General features: G+C 52.0%; 6 protein-coding genes across 6 annotated transcripts; 2 read left to right on the top strand and 4 right to left on the bottom strand.

Annotated features, from left to right (window-relative positions):
• Window positions 1–581: 581 nt before the first annotated feature.
• Window positions 582–2,249, bottom strand: AYO20_11143 (hypothetical protein; the record flags this gene model as incomplete). The annotated part of the gene is made up of 1 exon (XM_022649396.1): window positions 582–2,249. The coding sequence occupies one exon, from the start codon at window positions 2,247–2,249 to the stop codon at window positions 582–584; it is 1,668 nt and encodes a 555-aa protein (XP_022494646.1).
• A 717-nt stretch (window positions 2,250–2,966) lies between these two features.
• Window positions 2,967–4,841, bottom strand: AYO20_11142 (hypothetical protein; the record flags this gene model as incomplete). Its single annotated transcript, XM_022649395.1, has 1 exon — window positions 2,967–4,841. One exon carries the CDS (start codon window positions 4,839–4,841, stop codon window positions 2,967–2,969), a length of 1,875 nt encoding a protein of 624 aa, XP_022494645.1.
• A 6,679-nt stretch (window positions 4,842–11,520) lies between these two features.
• Window positions 11,521–12,269, bottom strand: AYO20_11141 (hypothetical protein; the record flags this gene model as incomplete). The annotated part of the gene is made up of 2 exons (XM_022649394.1): window positions 11,521–11,981; window positions 12,035–12,269. The coding sequence occupies 2 exons, from the start codon at window positions 12,267–12,269 to the stop codon at window positions 11,521–11,523; spliced, it is 696 nt and encodes a 231-aa protein (XP_022494644.1).
• A 1,082-nt stretch (window positions 12,270–13,351) lies between these two features.
• Window positions 13,352–14,335, top strand: AYO20_11140 (hypothetical protein; the record flags this gene model as incomplete). The annotated part of the gene is made up of 1 exon (XM_022649393.1): window positions 13,352–14,335. The coding sequence occupies one exon, from the start codon at window positions 13,352–13,354 to the stop codon at window positions 14,333–14,335; it is 984 nt and encodes a 327-aa protein (XP_022494643.1).
• A 269-nt stretch (window positions 14,336–14,604) lies between these two features.
• AYO20_11139 (hypothetical protein) lies at window positions 14,605–15,921 on the bottom strand (the record flags this gene model as incomplete). The annotated part of the gene is made up of 1 exon (XM_022649392.1): window positions 14,605–15,921. The coding sequence occupies one exon, from the start codon at window positions 15,919–15,921 to the stop codon at window positions 14,605–14,607; it is 1,317 nt and encodes a 438-aa protein (XP_022494642.1).
• A 1,858-nt stretch (window positions 15,922–17,779) lies between these two features.
• On the top strand, window positions 17,780–18,963 carry AYO20_11138 (hypothetical protein; the record flags this gene model as incomplete). The annotated part of the gene is made up of 3 exons (XM_022649391.1): window positions 17,780–18,485; window positions 18,573–18,695; window positions 18,752–18,963. The coding sequence occupies 3 exons, from the start codon at window positions 17,780–17,782 to the stop codon at window positions 18,961–18,963; spliced, it is 1,041 nt and encodes a 346-aa protein (XP_022494641.1).
• Between the last annotated feature and the right edge of the window lie 573 nt (window positions 18,964–19,536).

Below are 19,536 nucleotides of genomic sequence, written 5' to 3'. Positions count from 1 at the left end.
GTGGGTTGGTGGGGGGGGGGGGGTGGGGGCAGAGAACATTCCCTACCGTGATGGACGAGGTATGGAGTTGGGAGGGAGGAAGAGGAAGAAGAGGAAGAAGAAGAAGAAGAAGAAGCCAGAGATAGAAGGGGATGGGAAGCCACAGAGAGAAAGAGAGCTATAAAGGGCATAAAGGGAGAGGGACATATCAAGTTCAGAAATCATGCGTTGGATATCCGATATTCCCCAACAAACGACATTTATATTATTATATCATATCGACACATGCCCCCTCAAATGGTGATCGGACCGTCTACATAAAACCCCAGGTACACTGTACACTCCCAGCACATATTGGGCCATACTACAGGTATCTGAGTGCCAAAAACTAGCAAAACTACATATATGGGTATAGATAGATAGATGGTACTGTAAGCCCAGAATGTAGTCTTCCGGGTAACGGATACAAAACTCTGGCTGGCCATCTCCGATTTTAATCCTGTCCTCTTTGCCATATCCATACACAAACCCTTCACAAACATAACACATACATCTAACCTGGCCTCATCACACCTCTGAACCCATTCCCTGAATTACTCCCCTCACCCTTGCTGATTCATATGGCTGGGCAAGTTCCAATCCGCATAGTCGGCGTGCACAAATGCGCGATCAACCGCCGGCACGCTCTCCAGCACGTACTGCAGACTCTCGCTCAGGTCGTGGCTGTCCCTTAAACTCATATTCTCATCAAGCACAATGTCGACCTCCACATTGAGCTTGTCGCCCGTGTGGTATGCCTGCAAGCCCTGGATGTAGCGGATCGGCTTGGCAAAGCGCATGGCGAGATACAGCAGGACATTGCGTTGATCGGCCGTGGCCGACACACCACAGAGGTTTCGCACATGCTCGACACTCGTTCGCGTCCAGTTGAATATGACATAGAAGGACAAAAACAGACCACCCAGGGCATCAAGCCACCAGACCTGAAAGTAAAAGCCCACAAGTGGAAAAATGATGGAGAAGATGTTGAAGACGACGTCCGTGGCTGCATCTTGAGCGAGCGCTTGCACAGAACTGTTCTTCACCAATCGACACCAAAACCAGCAGAAACCCTTGATGGCGACCGTGCTCAGCATAATGACGATGGCAGGGATACCCAGCTCCACGACTCTGCGATCCCCCGAGAGCAGCCGATTGAAACACTCCAGGGCCACCTGGAAGAAGGAGGTGATCATGATGACGCTGAAAACAAGAACGCCGACGGGCTCCAATCGACGCCGACCAATGGGATATGCGTACTGATCCTGTCGCGAGATGAGTTTCGTGGTCGTCCAGACAATGGCGGTGGACAGAAAATCCAGGGCGGCGTCGACAAGAGATGCGAGCACCGAGAGCGACGACGTCAAAACAATCACCACGATTTTCCCTGCCAGCAGGATGATGTTGGCGATCAGGTTGATGTAGATTGCCACTGTCACGATCCGCTCATTCGAGTCCACGCCCTCGTCCATATCATCGAAGCTGATTTCCGGAAGACCCGCCTCGGCGTTCGCCTCGGCGTCGTCGAGCAACAGCGGTGTCTCTTCGCTGGGAAGCTTGTACAAGTTTTTCGGGGTCCGTTTCAACTTGGTCTCGATGGGTGAGCTGGTGGCAGTCACCGCGGTCACAGGAGTCATGTTTCCCGAAGGCGGTTCTTCGCAGATGGTATTCATGGTGCCATTCGACCGCGGATGGCTATACTCTTGAATGAGATGGTGGGGGAGTGACGAATCCAGCAACTTGTCAATGTAAAGGTACTGGGTGACCAAGAAGTTGTTCCGCTCGTAGTATTTGCGGATGGGTTTCTTCATCTTCTTCAACTCCTCCTCCGTCTTGAAATACTGGTGCCAGTGGTATCTGGGGTTGCTCTGCCCGATCAGTCGCATGCTGCGCACCTGCGGCGTCATGAGGATCTCGGGCCCCATGCTCATTCTTCGTGGGTCTGTCTCCGAGGGCGTGCTGGGCCGCCACCTGGCCGTGGTAGCCATGGCATCGAGGTTTTCAGAAGGTCCGCGCTCCTCGTCCTCATCCGACCTGTGGCTCGCGACCGAGTCCCTTCGCGTCGCCTGTCGGCGCTGGAGGGTGAGCAGAGAGGTGGTTGACCGGTTCTGGATCAGGCTGGGCAGGCGTTGTCCGCGCGTAGACATGGCACTGTGATCTTCATTGAGTGGAATGAAGTTGGACAAGGCCCCGATCTGGTAGTGAGGTCGGCGGGGGCTCGGGACCTCCATGGCGGCAGAGGGCGGTGGTGTTGGGAGGGAGAAGGGATAAAGAGAGGGCTGGCAAATGCCAACAAGCTCATCCAAAGGGGTCTAGGTGAGCCATGATTGCCAAGTATATACGCGTGTAATGTAGACTGTACCGAGTACGCTGGGGAAGAAGATGCTGGATGATGGGAAATGGAGCTGAGATTCCTGTGATAATGATTGCCGAAGTCGGCCCAGCCAGCAGTGCCATAATTAATATTTAGTGCCATTATTGCCATTGCCAATGCCATTGACAGTGCTAGCCAAGCTCATCAAAGAGCTGCTACTCTCCAATACAAAGTCATCGTGGCATCCACATGTGCTCGTGTTCCTACCCAGGTTGTCCAAGTATCAAGCATCCATCCTCACTAGTTATGACTGCCCAGCCGTGCCGGCCAGTATGCTCCAAGTTTCTCATCATAGTAGTTCATGGCATCTTGGCCTCATCATAATTACGGATTAGATTTATCAAACAGATATTCTAGTCTCATCCACATAGCTGTAACCGCCTCGCTTGCACCCCAAAACAACCTGAATTATCCACAGTCGATTGAATACCATCGGGAATCGTTACCCATTGTGACTCCTGACTGGTGCAAATATCTTTCATCATAAATCTTTCGACGGCGGAGTCTCATGAACGCCGTCTATCTCGGTAACATGCCGATACGTCCTCATATATACTGGAATTCCACCTTCACATTATAGGCAAACAAGATAGACTCCACTCAAAAATGCCGAAGCCATTGTTGCCAGCATCATTGTAGAAAGGCCCGCAACTCCGTTCGTGGTGCTTGCACGTGCAGTGCTGCCTGTTCTCGTTGCTGTGTTCGACTGTGTCGAACTATCCGACTGGGTTGACGAGGAGCTATCCGATGAAGATGTCGCGTCTGGCGCACTTGTACCGACGGGGGTAGTGACAGGGCGAGCATCCGGCGTACTCGCTGCGAGTTTAGAGCATGCGCTAGGATTGGGCTTCTGCTGGCCGATCGGAGATCCAATATTGGCAATAACGGCTTGAGAATCCCGAACCACGATGCTGACGCTCCCATCATTGCCAATTTTGATTCTTTCCGTGGTGTCATTTACCCTGGTAGGTAAGCCGTCACCGCTGTTCTCGTAGCTGATGCCGTTCCAGGTTGTACCATGTTTCGCATCTGCTCCATCGTTGGTGAGGTACGCTAGGTACAGCTCCTCTCCCGCAAACTTCTCTGGCAGGGACAAGTCCCAAGTAAGACTGGGCTTATTGGCCTCGGAGACATTGGCAGGATTCGAATTGATCAAGACGATCGAGGCCAAGGTACCGGCTTGATAGACCGAGTAGGCTGCGATGCGGCCGCCGTACGAAGCGGGAGGATTCTGAATGATATACCCTCCGATTTGAGCCTGACACGTGGGTCCAATGGTTTGGGCAAATGCAGCGAACGCATAATAGTTTGGTCGCACAAATGGTTGACTACCATAGTACGGGATTGGCTGCCACGCACTAGCGTTGCTGTTGTCGGTCATATGCATCTGGACCGACGAGATATTGAGGGTAGCTGCATAGAGGAAGAAATTGAGGGACCACAGCGCAGCTCCAAAGACGTCTGTAATGTCATTTAAACCGATCGGACCAACAACGCCCATCTCTCGCAAAGCATATGGATAACCCGTGGCTTGCGCTTGCTGGATTTGAGTGACCCACGCAGCGAATTGGTCATTGGTCGTGGAAAGGGTCATAAAATCGTAGGCTGTCAGTGGATAAGTTGATACCCCAATGTAATAGTAGTAATCATGCTGATTCCAGCTGGCAATATACGGATGTGACGACCCATTGGCCTTGACAGTGATGCCAAACTCGTCCAAGTCCTGGACCTGGAAAGAAGTTCCAATGGTTGATGCCGTGGCCCCCGGCTCAAAGAAATTGCTGGGGAGGTTGTTCGGTCGAAGAACTTGTTCCCAAACAGCATCTGCTCGATCCAACCACTCTTGGGTGTAGACCTGGCCGCCCCAGGAGCCCGTACGGAAACCATTTTCCAGATACAGATCAGGCTCATTGCCGATCTCAAACGACACAAGATTCACGTCGACCAACCGATTGACAGCTTGTGTGGCCATTGTGGTAATTTGCTCAATGTAGTCGGATTCCGAGTAGGCCAGGTTCAACCCAAAGGTGACCGGTGTATTACTGGGGAAGCGATTGATCACCTCAAAGAACTTTGGCCCAATAATCATCGAATCGCTTGCGTATGCTCCCGGCGCAACGGAGTCCGGGTTAGGCTTCCAAGCATAGTCGTCTTGGGAGGCATCATAGATGAAATAATCCTGGGTATTGCCTCCAATGCGCAGATGTGGTGGCGTGCCCGTGTAGTTTGCCAAGTTTTCCAACAAGTTCTTGGTGAGCTGATTCTCGTCGCTGCCTCCAGTGAAGGAGAAGAGATTAGAGGATTCGATACCGAAGCCGGCAAACGAGGGGCTGATGATTCCGGAGGCGCCCGACGTGGGTTGGGCGGTGATGGCAAGAGAGACTGTATTTTGAGCTGCAGTGAGTGTGAGGAAGAGCGCGCCAAAGACTGGCAGGAAACGAGAGGACATGGCGCAGCGAGTGTCACAAAAATATACAAAAGCGCAGTCACCACCGACCTCGTCTTCAACCTCTCAAGGACGCCAACGAACGACAACAAACAACCTTGGGAGGGGGGGACAACGAGCAGGTCTATGCAAAGCAGAAGCAGCAAAAAGTAGAGGAACAGAAAAGCTCAATCAGAGATATGGTCATTGATGGTCGATCAGAGTGAGCAGCTGGGCCGCCAATACGGATGGAGAGATCGCGGACTGAGCTGCGGGCTGCGATGACAGCAGTGGCAGCCAGCTTAGCCATGGTGGTTTGGGTTGTGGGGGAATGGCATTCAATGGGCATTCCCAGTTTCTGCCTCCCGCCAACGGACGAAGAAAAAGGACGCGCAAACGATGGTGTTAGTGGACGGGCCTCAACGGGAATCTCGGGCTGCCAATCTTGAGAATCGAGGTGGTTGGGGTTGTTGGATCATTGCGATTTCGTCATGAGCACCCCAAAAGGACTGGGCCCGTTGCAGCGGACTCTCTTCCCCTGGTTTTATTGGTTCGATTTCTCCTAGCGGAGGATAACAGATCAGCTTGGTCCAACCACAATGCTTGCCTTACAGCGCTATTCCTCAATTCCCCACGAGCCAACAGCCAGCGTACCATCTCTCTATCCACCGCTCCATCCGATGATGCCGTCGAGGTCCACGAAGAGGAGACTGGGTGGGTGATGAGGGATTCAGTGACAACGCAGGGGAAAAGGGGGAGAGAGAAAGAGAGAGGAGACATAAGCAACAAAAGAGATCAGGGTAACAAAGATATGGGTTCTTGAGTTCTCATCTTCTCCGTGCCTAGGTAGTCATGGTAGTCTACAAGAAATACTAGGTATCAACAAGAGTGATTCACCATTAATAATTGATTCAAGGGTAACCTCCTTAGGCATGCCTCGTGTTGACATCCCTATCCTCACCGATCTAGCGACCACCTCATGGCTATTTTGTGACTACTTAAACTCTGAGAGGGCATCTACTGTGTCAGAATGTGCTATCTTTTCCCTTCCAGAGGCTCGCTGGTGGCTGAGTACCCAACGCACACAGTCATCCTTTTCCATTGTGTGCACACCAGTCATGCACGTCGCTATTTCTGAATCACAAACGCGGGGTGAAGGTCTTACAGCTTTTGCCAACTCATACAGCTCCAGGTCATAAGACACACATGCTCGGCCCCTCACTCCCTGCTCACAGCACGCCGGCTCGTTCCTGGCCGCTACTTTCGGATGCAAGGTCCGCTCTATCCAATTATCGAAAGCAAAGCTCCAAAGCTACAAGCTCCTTTGCGGGCGTCCAGACAACCTACTCCCTGTTCGCCCATGCAGGTAAGATGTGCTGGTAACTCGTAAGACCGCAGGCCCTACGCTGGCAAGCTCCTTGAGGATGATGAGTATTCAGAAATCACCGCAATTGCGGCTTGATTGGCTGTCTTGGGATGTTCCTGTCTAGTTCCCTTCAGCTCCTTTCTGCTCCGGCATGGATACATTTGCAGATTAGCGTACAATATGGCGGCATACATCACCCAGACTTCACAGGGATGAACTCAAGAAATAATTATCCATTAGATAGACTCGCAAATGCTAGCTGGTAAGGAGACGGTCCATCGCTGTGTGACCCAGTCGGTCCTTTTTCCAGAACTCATCATCATGGGGCTCATTAATGTCCACTCAAATAACGTACAAATGCCTGCCACTGGACCCTTTTGGGCCACTCAACAAGGCGAAGCGAGAGCCTGTCTTCCCTCCGCAAACGAATGTGTCAAAGTTGGGGTATCCACTATTGGTACAAATATATCAGACTGGGTGTGGTGTGTTGGTACATGTTCTTGTGTAATAGTAAATAGTCACCCGAGTTGTTTCTGCCCGACGGATAGATCAGGAGGGGTAGACAACAAGGGTGAAGAATTGAGGCTGAAATCATCGGGCACAAGTTGTGGGGAAAACAAAGTGGTGTGTAATCAAGATATTAGGGGTTCGGCGTTGGTGGGTGGTTGAAAGGACCTGAAAACATCCTCGTATCTGCACGACAGGGCTCTGGGTTTCTCTGGTGGAGCAGTTCTTGGGAGAACTGGAAGCGCGGGCAGAACGTGGGCGTGTAGTTGCCTGGCTGATGCAAGAGTGTTGTGCTTGTGACCGGTGGAGTTGCCAGCGCATCGACTCACGCACGTCCTCTTTCGTTGTATGCGCAAGTGAGTCCCATGGTGCCAAGAGCTTCTTCCCACATGGGAGGGATGCTGTTGTTGAACCTCCTCAAAAGGTGGAGAACGCCAGTTGGAATGCATGAATTAGATTGAGGAACTGCATGTCATGTGGCTGCCTAACATGTGGACGCAGGCAGGATGACTCGAGGTTCCCAGGCAGCGACATAGGCAGCGACATTCTTTTCCAAGAGCCTGTCCTGAATGAAGTCGAATACACTGAAATGATGCTGATGAAGAGCGTTCGTTTCATGCAGCATGCTTTTTGGGGATTGCTGGGAGAGGACGGTTTGGGGGAGGACCCGGGCAGGGAGGATATTTAGATCCGGCAGGCATTGTGATGGTCGGGATGATTGAGCGTCGACTAGGTATAGTCGAGAAATATTTGGTTCCAAGGTATTCGGTAGTGATAAGAAGCTCTCTGGAGTGCTTGTTGGCCTGTTGATCAGGTCTGTTGATGCTTGGGGCGAGGAGCAGATGATAGAGTTTTATTTGAGAAAGACACCGTTTGGAAGAGGGAGGATACGAGTCAGATATTTATTTTTCTGATCCCTGGCAGCCTCATCCCCCGGGAGCACCGAGAATTGTTCCAGAAATGGTGACGCTGACCCAGAGTCATCCATGCAACTTTTTGGCGACTACTTGGCTGTGTGACGGTCTACTTCTGAGGTGGAGCCCGCTTGAGGCTTGCCGGTGTGGTGGCATGTTTTCGTTTGCAAGATTTTGACACGCAAGATTTCGAGACTCCTCAGGAGACGGCTCTCCCCCTTGCTGCCCCTGGCATCCACTGTCCAGAAGCGGGCTAGGGGTATATTGACTCCTCCAGTTTTCTTGACTAGGCCCAGGCGCTAAGTCACTCAGGCGCGCACACTGACAAAGACAAGGACCCAGCTGACCGGAACAGCCTGGGGTTTCTCGGGCGCGCCTCGCAAGGGGAGGGGGAGATTGTTGTCGCTATCTCCGCTTGTGTTTGCCCGGAAATCACCAAGCAAATTGTGAGACCCATCCGTCTCCCTTGCCCACGCAGGGAATTCGGCATGATGATGAGGACGTTGCTCCCCAGCATATTTCAAGGTCCGTTTGTTTAATAACAATTATTTCCCAGTTCCACTTTTGCCTTGCTTCAGAGATAGCGGTGTACAACTCGAGGACCAAACTTTCGGGAGAGAGAATGCAACCGGCATTGACGAGCCGTCGCTATGTCCCCAAATGGGAAGGGATGGTGTTGCTCTGAGCATCTCGTACTGGTTTTCCAACGATGTGGGTGTCCTTCTGTGCCGAGTTGCCCTTTAGCCCGAGTACGAAGTCCTGTTGGGTAGCCATACGTAGGTACCTGGGTTATTTTTCCCTCCCAGCATCCGGTTTCACCTTGTGGCCGGCATCGTGCTCATTGGCGGTAACCCGCAACGTGGCCTTCAACGTATGCCATGATGGTGTGTATGTCCACTCCGGCAGTGCCACAAATGGTTTTTTCCGTACCTCCATCAAGAAATCCGGAATCGCGGTCCCCAAAAAGCATGCAAGGAGTGTGGTCAGCGGTCGACCCCGTGATCCGTACAAACCTTGGAAAGTCGTGCTATTCCTGTGATCTACCAGTGCTATGCCCGCTTTGTGCCTGTCAGATGGGATGCAATTGGTGCCTTCAGCCCTGCCTTAGCCGATGCACGTTCGTTGAAGGATGCTGAAGGGCGGACTTTTGTCGGATAGGGAGGCTCATTCTCATAGCCTGATTCGTCAACAAAGCCATGGAGCCATGGCTTCTGCAAGGAATACACATCACTGCCCTCTTCCGGTAACTTCCATTTCCACGCTCAGCTTGCAGCCGTTTGTACAGGTTCTTTCTAAAGCGATCGAAAATGGCCTTTTTGGGGTTCGCTCGGATCAGACCTGTCACGCGGAAAGACCTGTTTCAAATCGTGGCCAAGCGCGCGCTTGGATTGGATGTAACAAGCTCACCGATTCTCCAAAAGTGACATATTCTATCCATAATTAGTGGATTGGGTACCCTGCATGGATACCTGGGGCAGTTCGTGCAGAGAGCACTGAGCAGTGAGAGCCGACCACGACTACTTTTCCTATCGAGCGCGAATCCCCTCTGCATGCGCCATCTACTGTGTCGATTATGCAGTCATAGGACTCCTCTTAGTGCGCTTCTCTTCAACAGTCTGTTTCAAAGGTGGGATGGGTGATGTGATGATGTTCAGATCTTCAGCGAGCCTCGAGCTCTAAACAGAGAGGACTGCGTATCGCTGGAGGGGTTTTGGACCGTAGGTGATGGTGGTGGCGGTGGTGGTCAGCGGGTTCCTGAAGATCCTTCTCTTTTACCCCTGGATCAGCAGGCGACAAGGCATTCATTCAGTTTGCCACCCCCCAAGTTTCGACACAACACCTGCAGCTGAGAATGGAAAAAGTTTGTATGGGATAGTGTGTTTCATGTTGACTCCTGAGTGTGGCAATCGGGGTACAAGGTTTTTGTTGTGCACAAACTGTGCGTTGAAAATGGTTCTTGTGTCTGTTTGTGGTGCCACTGGTTCTTTGTGTCACAATCGATTTCGTCATGATGGGCATTCGAGTCACCAGAGTCTTGTAGAGAAGATAGGATCGAAAGCATGTCGGTAACGGATCGGTCACCGTAACCGTAGTTCCCTGGCCGGCCAACACAGCTCCTGGCGCAGTTGACAATTCTTGGGTCGCAGTTTGGCACATGACCTGGCGCGGCCTCTTGTTGGCCTCCCTCCCCGCCAAAGGGGATCAAAATGTTTTCCTTCAGCTTCAGCTGCCACCACTTACTGTTTCGAGACTTTGCGCACACTTGGAGGACGCCCAGTGCGCCCCTCTGGAAATATCCGTGGGCGTATTGCTGGCGCACGCACGCAGTCCGAAGCGTGGGGAAGCTATCCACATTGGTGGTAGCGATATGCCCAAGCCCCTCCAGCTACGAATTACTGAACTCGTACTACTTGGACTGGTTACCCGAGTAGCTCGAGAGAGATTTCGTGGCTAGCTGGCAGCTGGGGACCTTGGGCTTGCTCGCTTCTCGAATCTCGCATTCGATTCCATGCAGCTTCCGTTTCGTCGCTAGCATCTCGCACCATTTCAGATCAGACGAGGTTGGCCCCAAGCCCCGCGGCAATTTCCCTGCGCTGCCCTGCGCTGCCCTGCCAGCCTGCCCATTCTCACGATCGGTTACCACTGCGAAAGACATCCACTCGTCGCCATACTGCTGGATTGTTGCAACCTCCCAAACATCTGACCGCAGCAGGATCAAAAGAGCTGCCGGGCCATCCCGCAAAGGCAAAGAATCTGACACTCCACTTGAGCATTGTCAACCATATCCATTGCGCCACCAGTTCATTCTGTGTACGATAAGCTGCACTTAATAATCAGCGGACATGGCCCTGGATAGGGCGACACGTGCCTCGTCGTTTGTATCTAAAAGTAGTATACCAGCCATCGGCCTGGAGGAGGTTCTGCACCTCGGAGGTGAGCAAGTTAGCGCCTCCTGACCTGAGGTTACAATGTGACATGTCGCATGCATCTCCTACACGATAGTTTCCTCCGTGCGTCTTGCGCAGTAAGGCTGACGGGCTGTTGTGCTGATAATGGGGAGCCATTGGATCCGCAACAATCCTGCATTTGATCCTGCCTCGTGTTCAACTCTTCCCTTGTGTCTCAATAATATGCGCCACCACCTCGTATATGTACGACCTGGAACGAGAAGGAACGGGTCTGGCCGTGGGCATGGATACAAAAAGGCAACGAAACGCCGCCAGCCCATGCATCATGCAGGGTTCAGATGATTGTTCTCAGGAGAGAAAAAGGGGCAGCCACAACCACGTGGAAATTGCGCGAGCGAGCGCCACGAGCTGCAGTCTAGTGGAACCTTGAACCACAAAATCGTCCCAAAGCTGCTCCAGACTCGTATCACATTGGGCTCGAGGTTCTGGAACAAGCGAAACGTGCCCTTTTGTCGCCTGCCGTGTCCAGAACACTTGGTAGTCGAGCTGAACTCAGTCATTCAATCTCCGGCATGGCTGAATGGCTTGACCGCATGATGTAGCCAGATTGTCTCGTTGCCGACTAGAATTATTTACTGAATTGTTCGACACGCTGCACGAAGCGAGGGGGCTGGCAGGCTAAAACAATGCAGCTCCGTGTCATCTGCATTATTGAACATCGATTTTTCACAGCCAACGCTGCTTCCATCTGCTACCGTTGGTACGAGGTATCTTTGGCGGAAACACCGTTTGACACAGGAGTTGGCCCAAACATGAAAACGTGGTTTTGAGAGCCGGCACCAGACTCCTATCTCCTGAAACCAATTTTTGAGGCATGCTATCTTTCTCGGTAGTATCCTACAAAACATCCTCCAACGCTTGTGCCGCGAGTTTTCCTCAGGGCTACTTGCGCAGAACTCCATCCTGAGAACGGTAAACCAAGCTCCGTATTTCTCTAGGAGCGGACATCACGTATCATCGTCCTTTTGTTCCTGCGTGGATTGAATCCAGTCTTGCATGAGCGCCTGCGAACCGCCCTGGATCCCAGACCCTTTTTTGCTAGGACCGCCTTTACGCTCAACAAAGAGGCATAGAACCCAACCCCAGATACTGAATCCCTCATACGTTGTGTTGAAACCTAGCTTCTTCTTGTCATCTACTCCAGTGTCGAGATCGCGACCTGCAGACGGATGACTTGGTTCGCCGTAACTCCCTTCCCGATCTTGATCTTCCGCAGCAGGTATATCATCTAGATTGATGTTCTCTTCGTCGCTCTCATCCTGAACCATGACAGTGTCACGGTCCGCTCCGGTGAGCTTGTTGCCATTGTTGCTCTTCATTAAACCTTGTTGCTTGAATGTCTTATTCTTGACAAGAAGGCAGTGACGCGTCCTGATTTCAGTGAGGAAAATCGAAACTTCGAAGTCATCTGAAAACGCTTGTCAGGAGAAATGTCTCGCAATCAAAGAGCAGTGCATTCACCTTGTTGAACCACGTCTTTGACACTCTTCTTCTTTTTGCCCTTACCACGCGCCCGCTCATTCTCTTCCCGTAGTTTCGGCAGGACGTAGGGTTTGACAGCCTCAAACACCCGCGGAAGTGCGGGGTCTCTTTCGTTCAAGAGCCATCTTGGTTCATCGGCAGGGTTCTCGAGGAAGATGCGGCACTCAAGGACGGAGTGTTTGCTAATCCGCAGGTAGCGACGGATGGGGGCCATAGCTGCTGCTGCGGATCGGGGCCGTCCCTCTTGGAAGCATCATAAGCTGCCTCAAACGAACATGCGCTCCATTTCTTAGGAAGAAGGTGTGTGCGACAGGACATGTCAACGGGACGCTGTGGAAGGAAGCGCGTCATGAAGAGAGCCAAGAGATTAGATAAGACCATGTGAACCCTCCCCTTTTGCACTGCGCACTTTTGCCTCCTCTAGCAACTTCACTTCTGTATCCAAGATGTGCGAAAGTTGCTTCCGAAAGTTGCTTTCCACAGGAATGCGTCTCTTGCATACAGGACTGAATAGTAGGGAACCTGCCTGCCAGCGTCTCTCCTCTTAATAATGTTGTGGTTGAGTTGGCCATGGAGAGCCTCTCCAGATGCGTACGGTCACCAGCTCAACCCCAGATGTACGACAAAAGGGGATGTTGACTGTTCTGAAAGGAAATGAGACATGATGGCAGTTTCGTCGATGGTTGGGAAGGTGACTTGCCAAAGGTAGATGCAGTCCGCGCTTCAAAGAGCAACGCTCCTCAGCGGTCGCACTGGGTGCTCAACGCTTCTCAATATTGCTCAAGGCTTCAAATTCTGTCGCGCGGCTCACGATGTCTGTCTGTCTGTCTCGCTCGCTCTTCGTGCATCAAAGCCGTGGACATTCTCTTTGCAACCCTCGTTGTTTGCTGCTTCGCCCATCATGGCACCTTCCTCTGCACGCACCCCCAACTTCTCACGACCCCTGCCCTCTCCCTACGCAATCAGTGCTATTGATACACTGTCCAGAGGTCCAGGGCAAGTAGATGTTATGAAAGAGCTTCCACAGTCTGGTCCAATGACAAACATGACGAAGGAGAGTCTGACAAAGGAAATGACCCCAAGAAAAACCCCGTTTGGCACAGCGGCGACCAGAAGCCCACATTCACGGTTGGACAAACTGGCAGAGTCTCCAGGAGGGAAACGCGCTGGTACCGCAGCCTCTCCTGGGGTGCGGCATGGTCAACACTTTTCAAAATTTTCCTTCAAAACTGAGTCTGATTCTAATCTTGCCAAACTTCTGTATGTCAACCCTTCTCTCTACCATCCACATCTACCATGGACTCACCAAGGGCTAGTGTCGACGTGGGCGGCTTTGACAAACCCATCGTCCATTTCCGTCCCCAGCTCTGGCGCCATCTGGATAAAGATCGCCCAATCCTCAATCTCGACCTGTTCTGGCCGATCAAGTTGGACGAGATCGACGATGATGAAGAAGAGGAGAACAGCGATGGCGACCAAAAAGGCGTCTTTCCTTTCAAGGACCTCAAGCCTCTACAGATGTTCCACAACCTCCACTACCTCCAGTTGAACGGCATGACGCGATCCTATCAACCGATCATCTGGGCCACTTGTTGGCTGAACAAGAACCTCACCAAGCTCCACCTTGAAATGGCACTCGAGCCGGAAATGAATGAAGATACAAAGCACAAATACCGCAAGATCGACGAGACATGGTCCTACGACGGCTCTGCTGAACGACAAGTCGATGCCGAATATCTAGGCTTCCACGGAAATGGCATCCTACACCAAGAATTCGGTGATGGCGAGTACCTCGACCAACAAGCCATGAAACAAGCTCAGATCGACGTGGTCGAAACCCTCCCTCTCGAAAACATGCGCTACCTCCCCATCAGCCACCTCACCCTGATGAACTTCGCAGTCGATGCTGGCCCATTCTTCCGCTGGTTCGACCCCAAGAAACTGGTCGAGATCAACTTCCTGGGACAATGCATCGACACTGGCTTCTACCTGCCCGACGACATGCGGTCGCACGTCAAAGTCAGCGGGCCCAAGCCCAAACCACGCCCACAACCCATGATTGCCAGGGTTGTCAAGCCAGGAGAAGTGAAGCTGGTGACGTTGAAGGGCGGGATGGTGGTTCCTGACGAACCGACCGGGAGTGGCAATGCGGCCGGGAAAGGCGTCAAGACCAAGCTGAGCCAGATGATGCGCTTGGGGAAGAAAGACACCAAGGACTCAAAGGAGTCGGGCAAGGAGACTGCGCAGCTAGAGCGCAATATGGCCAACATGGGCCTTTGAAAGCCTCGTTGAAATGCGAACGCCGTGGAACAAGTGACATGATGAGCAAGACGAAATAGTCATGAGCTGTACAAACAATCAACATTGGAGCCGGCGTCGGCCGAAAGCTCAAAATGAAAATGCTGCTGTTAAAACTCCGGTTATCCACTCATCTTGCTGATCTCATTATCTTACACTGAACTGCAGGTACTCTTCACTCCCTCAATTCCAGATATCCCAGCCCTGGGGTCTGTCTTCTCCTTTTCAACGATATCACCTTTCATCAATGCTCAATATTTCTGATAGCCCCTAGCATATCCGCTGTTCGCGTATCCGTAACCCGGGTTCGGGCTTCGTCCGCCACCCACCATGGGCGACGCATTGCCAAAATTCTGCACAGAAGCTCCTGCATTGCCCATCATGGGAGTCACAGGGCTGACGTGAACACTGGTGCCCATCATCTTTTGCTCGGCTCGCATCCTCGACATGTCTGCCCGGTACGCCATGACCTCAGAGGTGATCTTTTCGTATTTGGCGTCCTCGACCAGTTTCTCGTGCTTACCGGCGCGGCGCTGGCGGATGCAGCAGAATGCAAAGATGAGGATGCAGAGGATGACGACGCCGCAGACAACGCCAATGATGATGTACTTGGTCTGCTGGGAGAGGCCATTCCACTTCTGTTTTATGGATTGAGTGCTTGATTGGCTGTTTTCGCCGTCGAGTTGGATGGGTTTAGTGTCACTGGGAGGAAGATTAGCCATGTTTGCTTCCAAGTGGGAGGAGAGGGGCAATGTGTACTTGAGGATCTTGATACTCTGATAGCTTCCCGAGGTGTCGCCATACACATACTGAGTACCTCTGCTGGCGTCTGATACTCTGACAGATTTCACAGTCATGGTGAAGGGAGCATCGTCGTAATCGGTTTCGCCACCTGCCCATTCAATAGTCCCCTTGGGCATTTTGGGATCACCACCTGCCCAAATGCCGAGTCTGACATCGCAGGGAGTCTGGGGAAATTTGAGGCCGCCATTAGCTTCTTCATATGTCAAAGTGCGAATGATGTTTCCGTCTACGATCCAGTCAAGCTTCTCCTTCGACCAATCCAATGTGTAATTGTGCCATTCATTTTGGGGGTCATTGATGGGATACCAGATGGCATTGCCGTAGTCAGTCTGATTTCCTTTGCTGAAAAAGTTAGTTTCAACAAATGAGTTGTTGCCTCCGATAAATTCCCAGTCCACCTCGTCGAGATCCATCGATTGCAAAACAACTGAAGAGACTATGCCTTGACCCTTGGCGACTTTCATGATAACCTCGACCTGACCGAAGAACAGAAAGAAGTTTGTCTGGACCGTCGGCGACTGGCCACGCTGTTTGATTGTGAACTCGGCACCGTCATCTCCATAATCGATTCCGCCAGCCGTGACATTCCAAACTTTGTCTGACATTGTATTCTGAGTGAAATCAATCGAGTAATTGCCGACGCCCAGCGCAGTGTTGGGCGGGCAATCGGTCCGCTCCAAGGGATTGCATGATGTGAAGGTCTGGGCGAGGGTGGTGGTGAAGAGGGAGAGGAGGGCGACGGATGTCGTCCTGAAGGAGTGCATGGCTTCAGATAGCTCTATTGTCTGTATGGACCTTTTAGAGAACAAAGGCCAAAACAGAGCAGAGACAGGTCTTGCTCAAGGGCTTTGGGTGGTTGACTCCGGGTCTTGCTCGTGACAGGTGAGTGTCGCAGGAGGGTCCGTGAAGCTCGGACTTCCCGTACTTGTATGCAAAACACAATTTAAATGGTAAATGAATGTGAGGACGCGTCGCAGCACAGCGCGACGACGAGTTTGCAAAAGAGAGACTGAAGAGCAAAAGAGCGGCGACGGGCGACACAAACGGTGTGGCTCGAAGAGGAGGAGAAGGAGAGGTTGAGTGAGAGGACGCGAGAGAGGGTCTATCAGAGCCTCTCTAGCTGTACGAAGAAGGGCACCAACGGAGTATGAGAGAAGAGAGAAGGGATGGTGGCAGGAAAGATGAAACGCGTCGTTGAACCAATCCGGTAAAAGGGGCAACGCCCAGATTCCACTGGGCCAATTGGTGGAGTTGCATGGCGCTCACCCTTGTCTTGATCGTCCAACAATCTTCTCTCCGTCAAGCAGCCCTCCCACCTGCTACATCTGCATCCGTCTCATAATAAGGTCCCTTTGACCTTTATGTTTCCTACTCGTACAACGGCCGCACACTGTGTCGATGAGAGTGCCCCTCTACGCTGTCCGTTCTCTGGCCACTGACCACTGACCGCCGACTACGGCAGATGCAACACTACCTGCAGTCTATACTCCGACGCCGCTCGCTATCCAAGAACAGCACAAGTGCGGTGCTGATCACATGGTGGATCAACAAGATGCAATTTGAGGGTTGACTCAGTTTCCTATCAGAATCCCTGCGCATCTGTGCCTGTGGTGGCTGTGCAATACTCGTACACGACTACCTCATTCTGTCAATGCGCTATCAGTTCCGGTGACTGCAAGTCGGTAAGAGAGGGGCATAACAAGTGTTTTGAGGACCAACCCAATCCACGATCCCTCAATCCTGTTCTTTTCTTGACAGTATTGCCAACATAAGAATACCAAGTACATTGTGCATTCTTTACTTTTCATGGCTTTCGTGACGAACGTTCGATCATTTAACAGGACAAGAAGATTGTGGAGGACGGGCTAGCATGGCAGAGGGACGTAATGTGACGAGTCAAGTGCATGACTGGATCAGCACTCAATACAAGCCAGACGAAAGCAACCCTCCTACTGATGCAAGGCCGGTTGTGTAGGTAGGCCTTCCTCAGCGCCTCCAATTCAACAGCCAAAGTAACTTGGATGGGCAAGTTGCGGCCGATTTGGGGTTGAAAGCTCTTGAATCTGGCAGATTTTGGGATTAGGTTCCTGCCACCTACAATATTCAGGTGAGGTGTCGTCGCCAGGATGTAGAGGCTTTCAGTTCGATTACAGACAATGGCACGCCATTGTAACATTTGGAGAAAATGTGGTCTTAATTCCAGTACCATCAGCACAACATCAAGCCCCTCGATACCTCTCTGGAGCTCGCGAACCATGATGCTGTCCCAACTACCGGTCAGTCGATTACACTCATAAGTGCCGCCATTATGGTTGAGTATTCCACTCTCCATGTTGTCAATGACTTCGTCTCCGACGACGGGCAACGAATGATCGGCAACGGATGATGGATGATGTAAGGCCGACACATTCAAACGGGCCTTATTTGTGGAGAACATTTGCATGTTACCGAGTACATATCATAGGATAACCCGGTCTTGTCTCGCATTTATGTTTATTACAAATTCATCAATATCTTTTTATCCAGACTATCTAGAGTGACTTCTTCCACAGATGATCGAAGTTTCGCTGAGTTTGTCGAAATTCCTAGATAGATAGAACAACGCACACAACGGGTCCCGCAATGGCAACCGCAAACCACGCTGCATGGTTCCGTCACGTAAAATCGCCGCTCGAGGTCGGGCCCGCGGACGTCGGCAAGCCTGGTGCCAACGAAGTTCTCGTCCAGAATCGAGCTGTCGCCATGAACCCCGTGGACTGGAAGATACAGCACGGCGCTTTCCCCGCGGGGTCGTTGCCCCGGATTCTCGGCCAGGACGTCTCTGGCGACATTGTCGAGGTTGGCGAAGGTGTCACGCAGTTTCGGAAAGGCCAGAGAGTGCTCGCCCACGCGGTCGGGCTGGCTACCAATGAGGCCAGGCATGGCGGGTTCCAGGAGTACACGGTCGTCCCGACGGTGGGGTGTTGCGTGATTCCGCACGGGATGAAATACGAAGAGGCCTGTGTTCTGCCGCTGGCCATTTCGACTGCCAGTATCGGCCTATTCCATCAGGAGAGATTGGCTTTAATGTCTCCCGTGGACGCGGCGGAGAAAGGCCACCCTGAGAAGGAGGCAATCCTCGTCTGGGGAGGCAGTTCGAGCATCGGGGCTGCCGCGATCCAGCTGGCCGTGGCGGCAAAGTATCGCGTTATAGCAACGGCGTCCCCGCAGAACTTTGACCTGTGCAAGAGCCTGGGGGCGAGCGAGGTGTTTGACCGCTCTAGTCTAGGTATCGTGGGTGACTTGACGGCGGCATTGCAGAAGTATACCTGTCGAGGAGCATTTGATGGTAAGGACTGAACACTACAATCGACAGACCTTGAAAGTCATGTCGAATGGGCAAGAAACACTGAATTTGACGTCTTGGGTTTTCTAGCTATTGCGACGAGAGATACACAGTTGAACGTCGCGCAGGTCCTTGCCCAGCTCGGAGGAGGGAGGATTGCGGTGGCACTACCTCCCATCGAGGAACTCCCTGCAACTGTACAGGTGAACGGCAGTGAGTTCATTGTATAAATTTGGCCATTGGGTTTGCTCCATGCTAATCTCCCCAAGTCTTTGCCGTGTCTATTCTGCAGCAAGATAAGGCGCTTGGAAAAGCGATATACGCCGATTTCTTACCGCGGGCACTCGAGCAGGGTCTGATCAAACCGGCCCCGCCGTCGGATGTGGTCGGCCACGGTGTTGAGCACATTCAAGGGGCGCTTGAGAAGTTGCGAGCTGGGGTATCGGGGTCGAAGGTGGTGGTAACGCTGGGGAGTAGGTGAGGATGAGGCTGTAGGGACAAGAAAGAATTGCCAGTATGATTGGGAGTAAATGCGGGAATTGCCTCTTTAGGCGATCTCCCGTCAGACAAAATGTCAGACGTGGCTGATTTTCATACAAAATGCTCGTTGTAATAAGGAAATGAAAGCTTCAAATGACTAGACTCATTTAGTCAGTCGGTCATTGAGGAGGTAGTAGGCCACGTGTGGGCTTCAATGAAGTAAAAGTGCGCCCAACAATGATGTTCAATGCGGCTCCCAATCTCCCACGCCAGACCTAAAGAACATCCAACACCACCTCAAAATTGTTCCTTGCTCTCTAAATTATTGTGCTGACATTGTCTTACATATCTCACAATTATAATGTGTCGCAATGGTAATGACGCGAGGACCACCAGAAGCTGATGTGGTTGCCGGTGTGTCAGTGTGACTCAAATAGTGTGTCGGGACTGCTCCGTCCACCAGATCAATCATCAACACCACGATTTTGGAGAGATGAGCCATAATCATGGTCAAGAGTGGCACGCGAGACCCCGTGCGGGGTAGTGATCCTGCAACCTCAGAACACAGACATGA

Source organism: Fonsecaea nubica (assembly GCF_001646965.1).
Source record: "Fonsecaea nubica strain CBS 269.64 chromosome Unknown Scaff135, whole genome shotgun sequence".
NCBI lineage: Eukaryota > Fungi > Ascomycota > Eurotiomycetes > Chaetothyriales > Herpotrichiellaceae > Fonsecaea > Fonsecaea nubica.
This window is presented reverse-complemented; position numbering and strand designations above follow the sequence as displayed.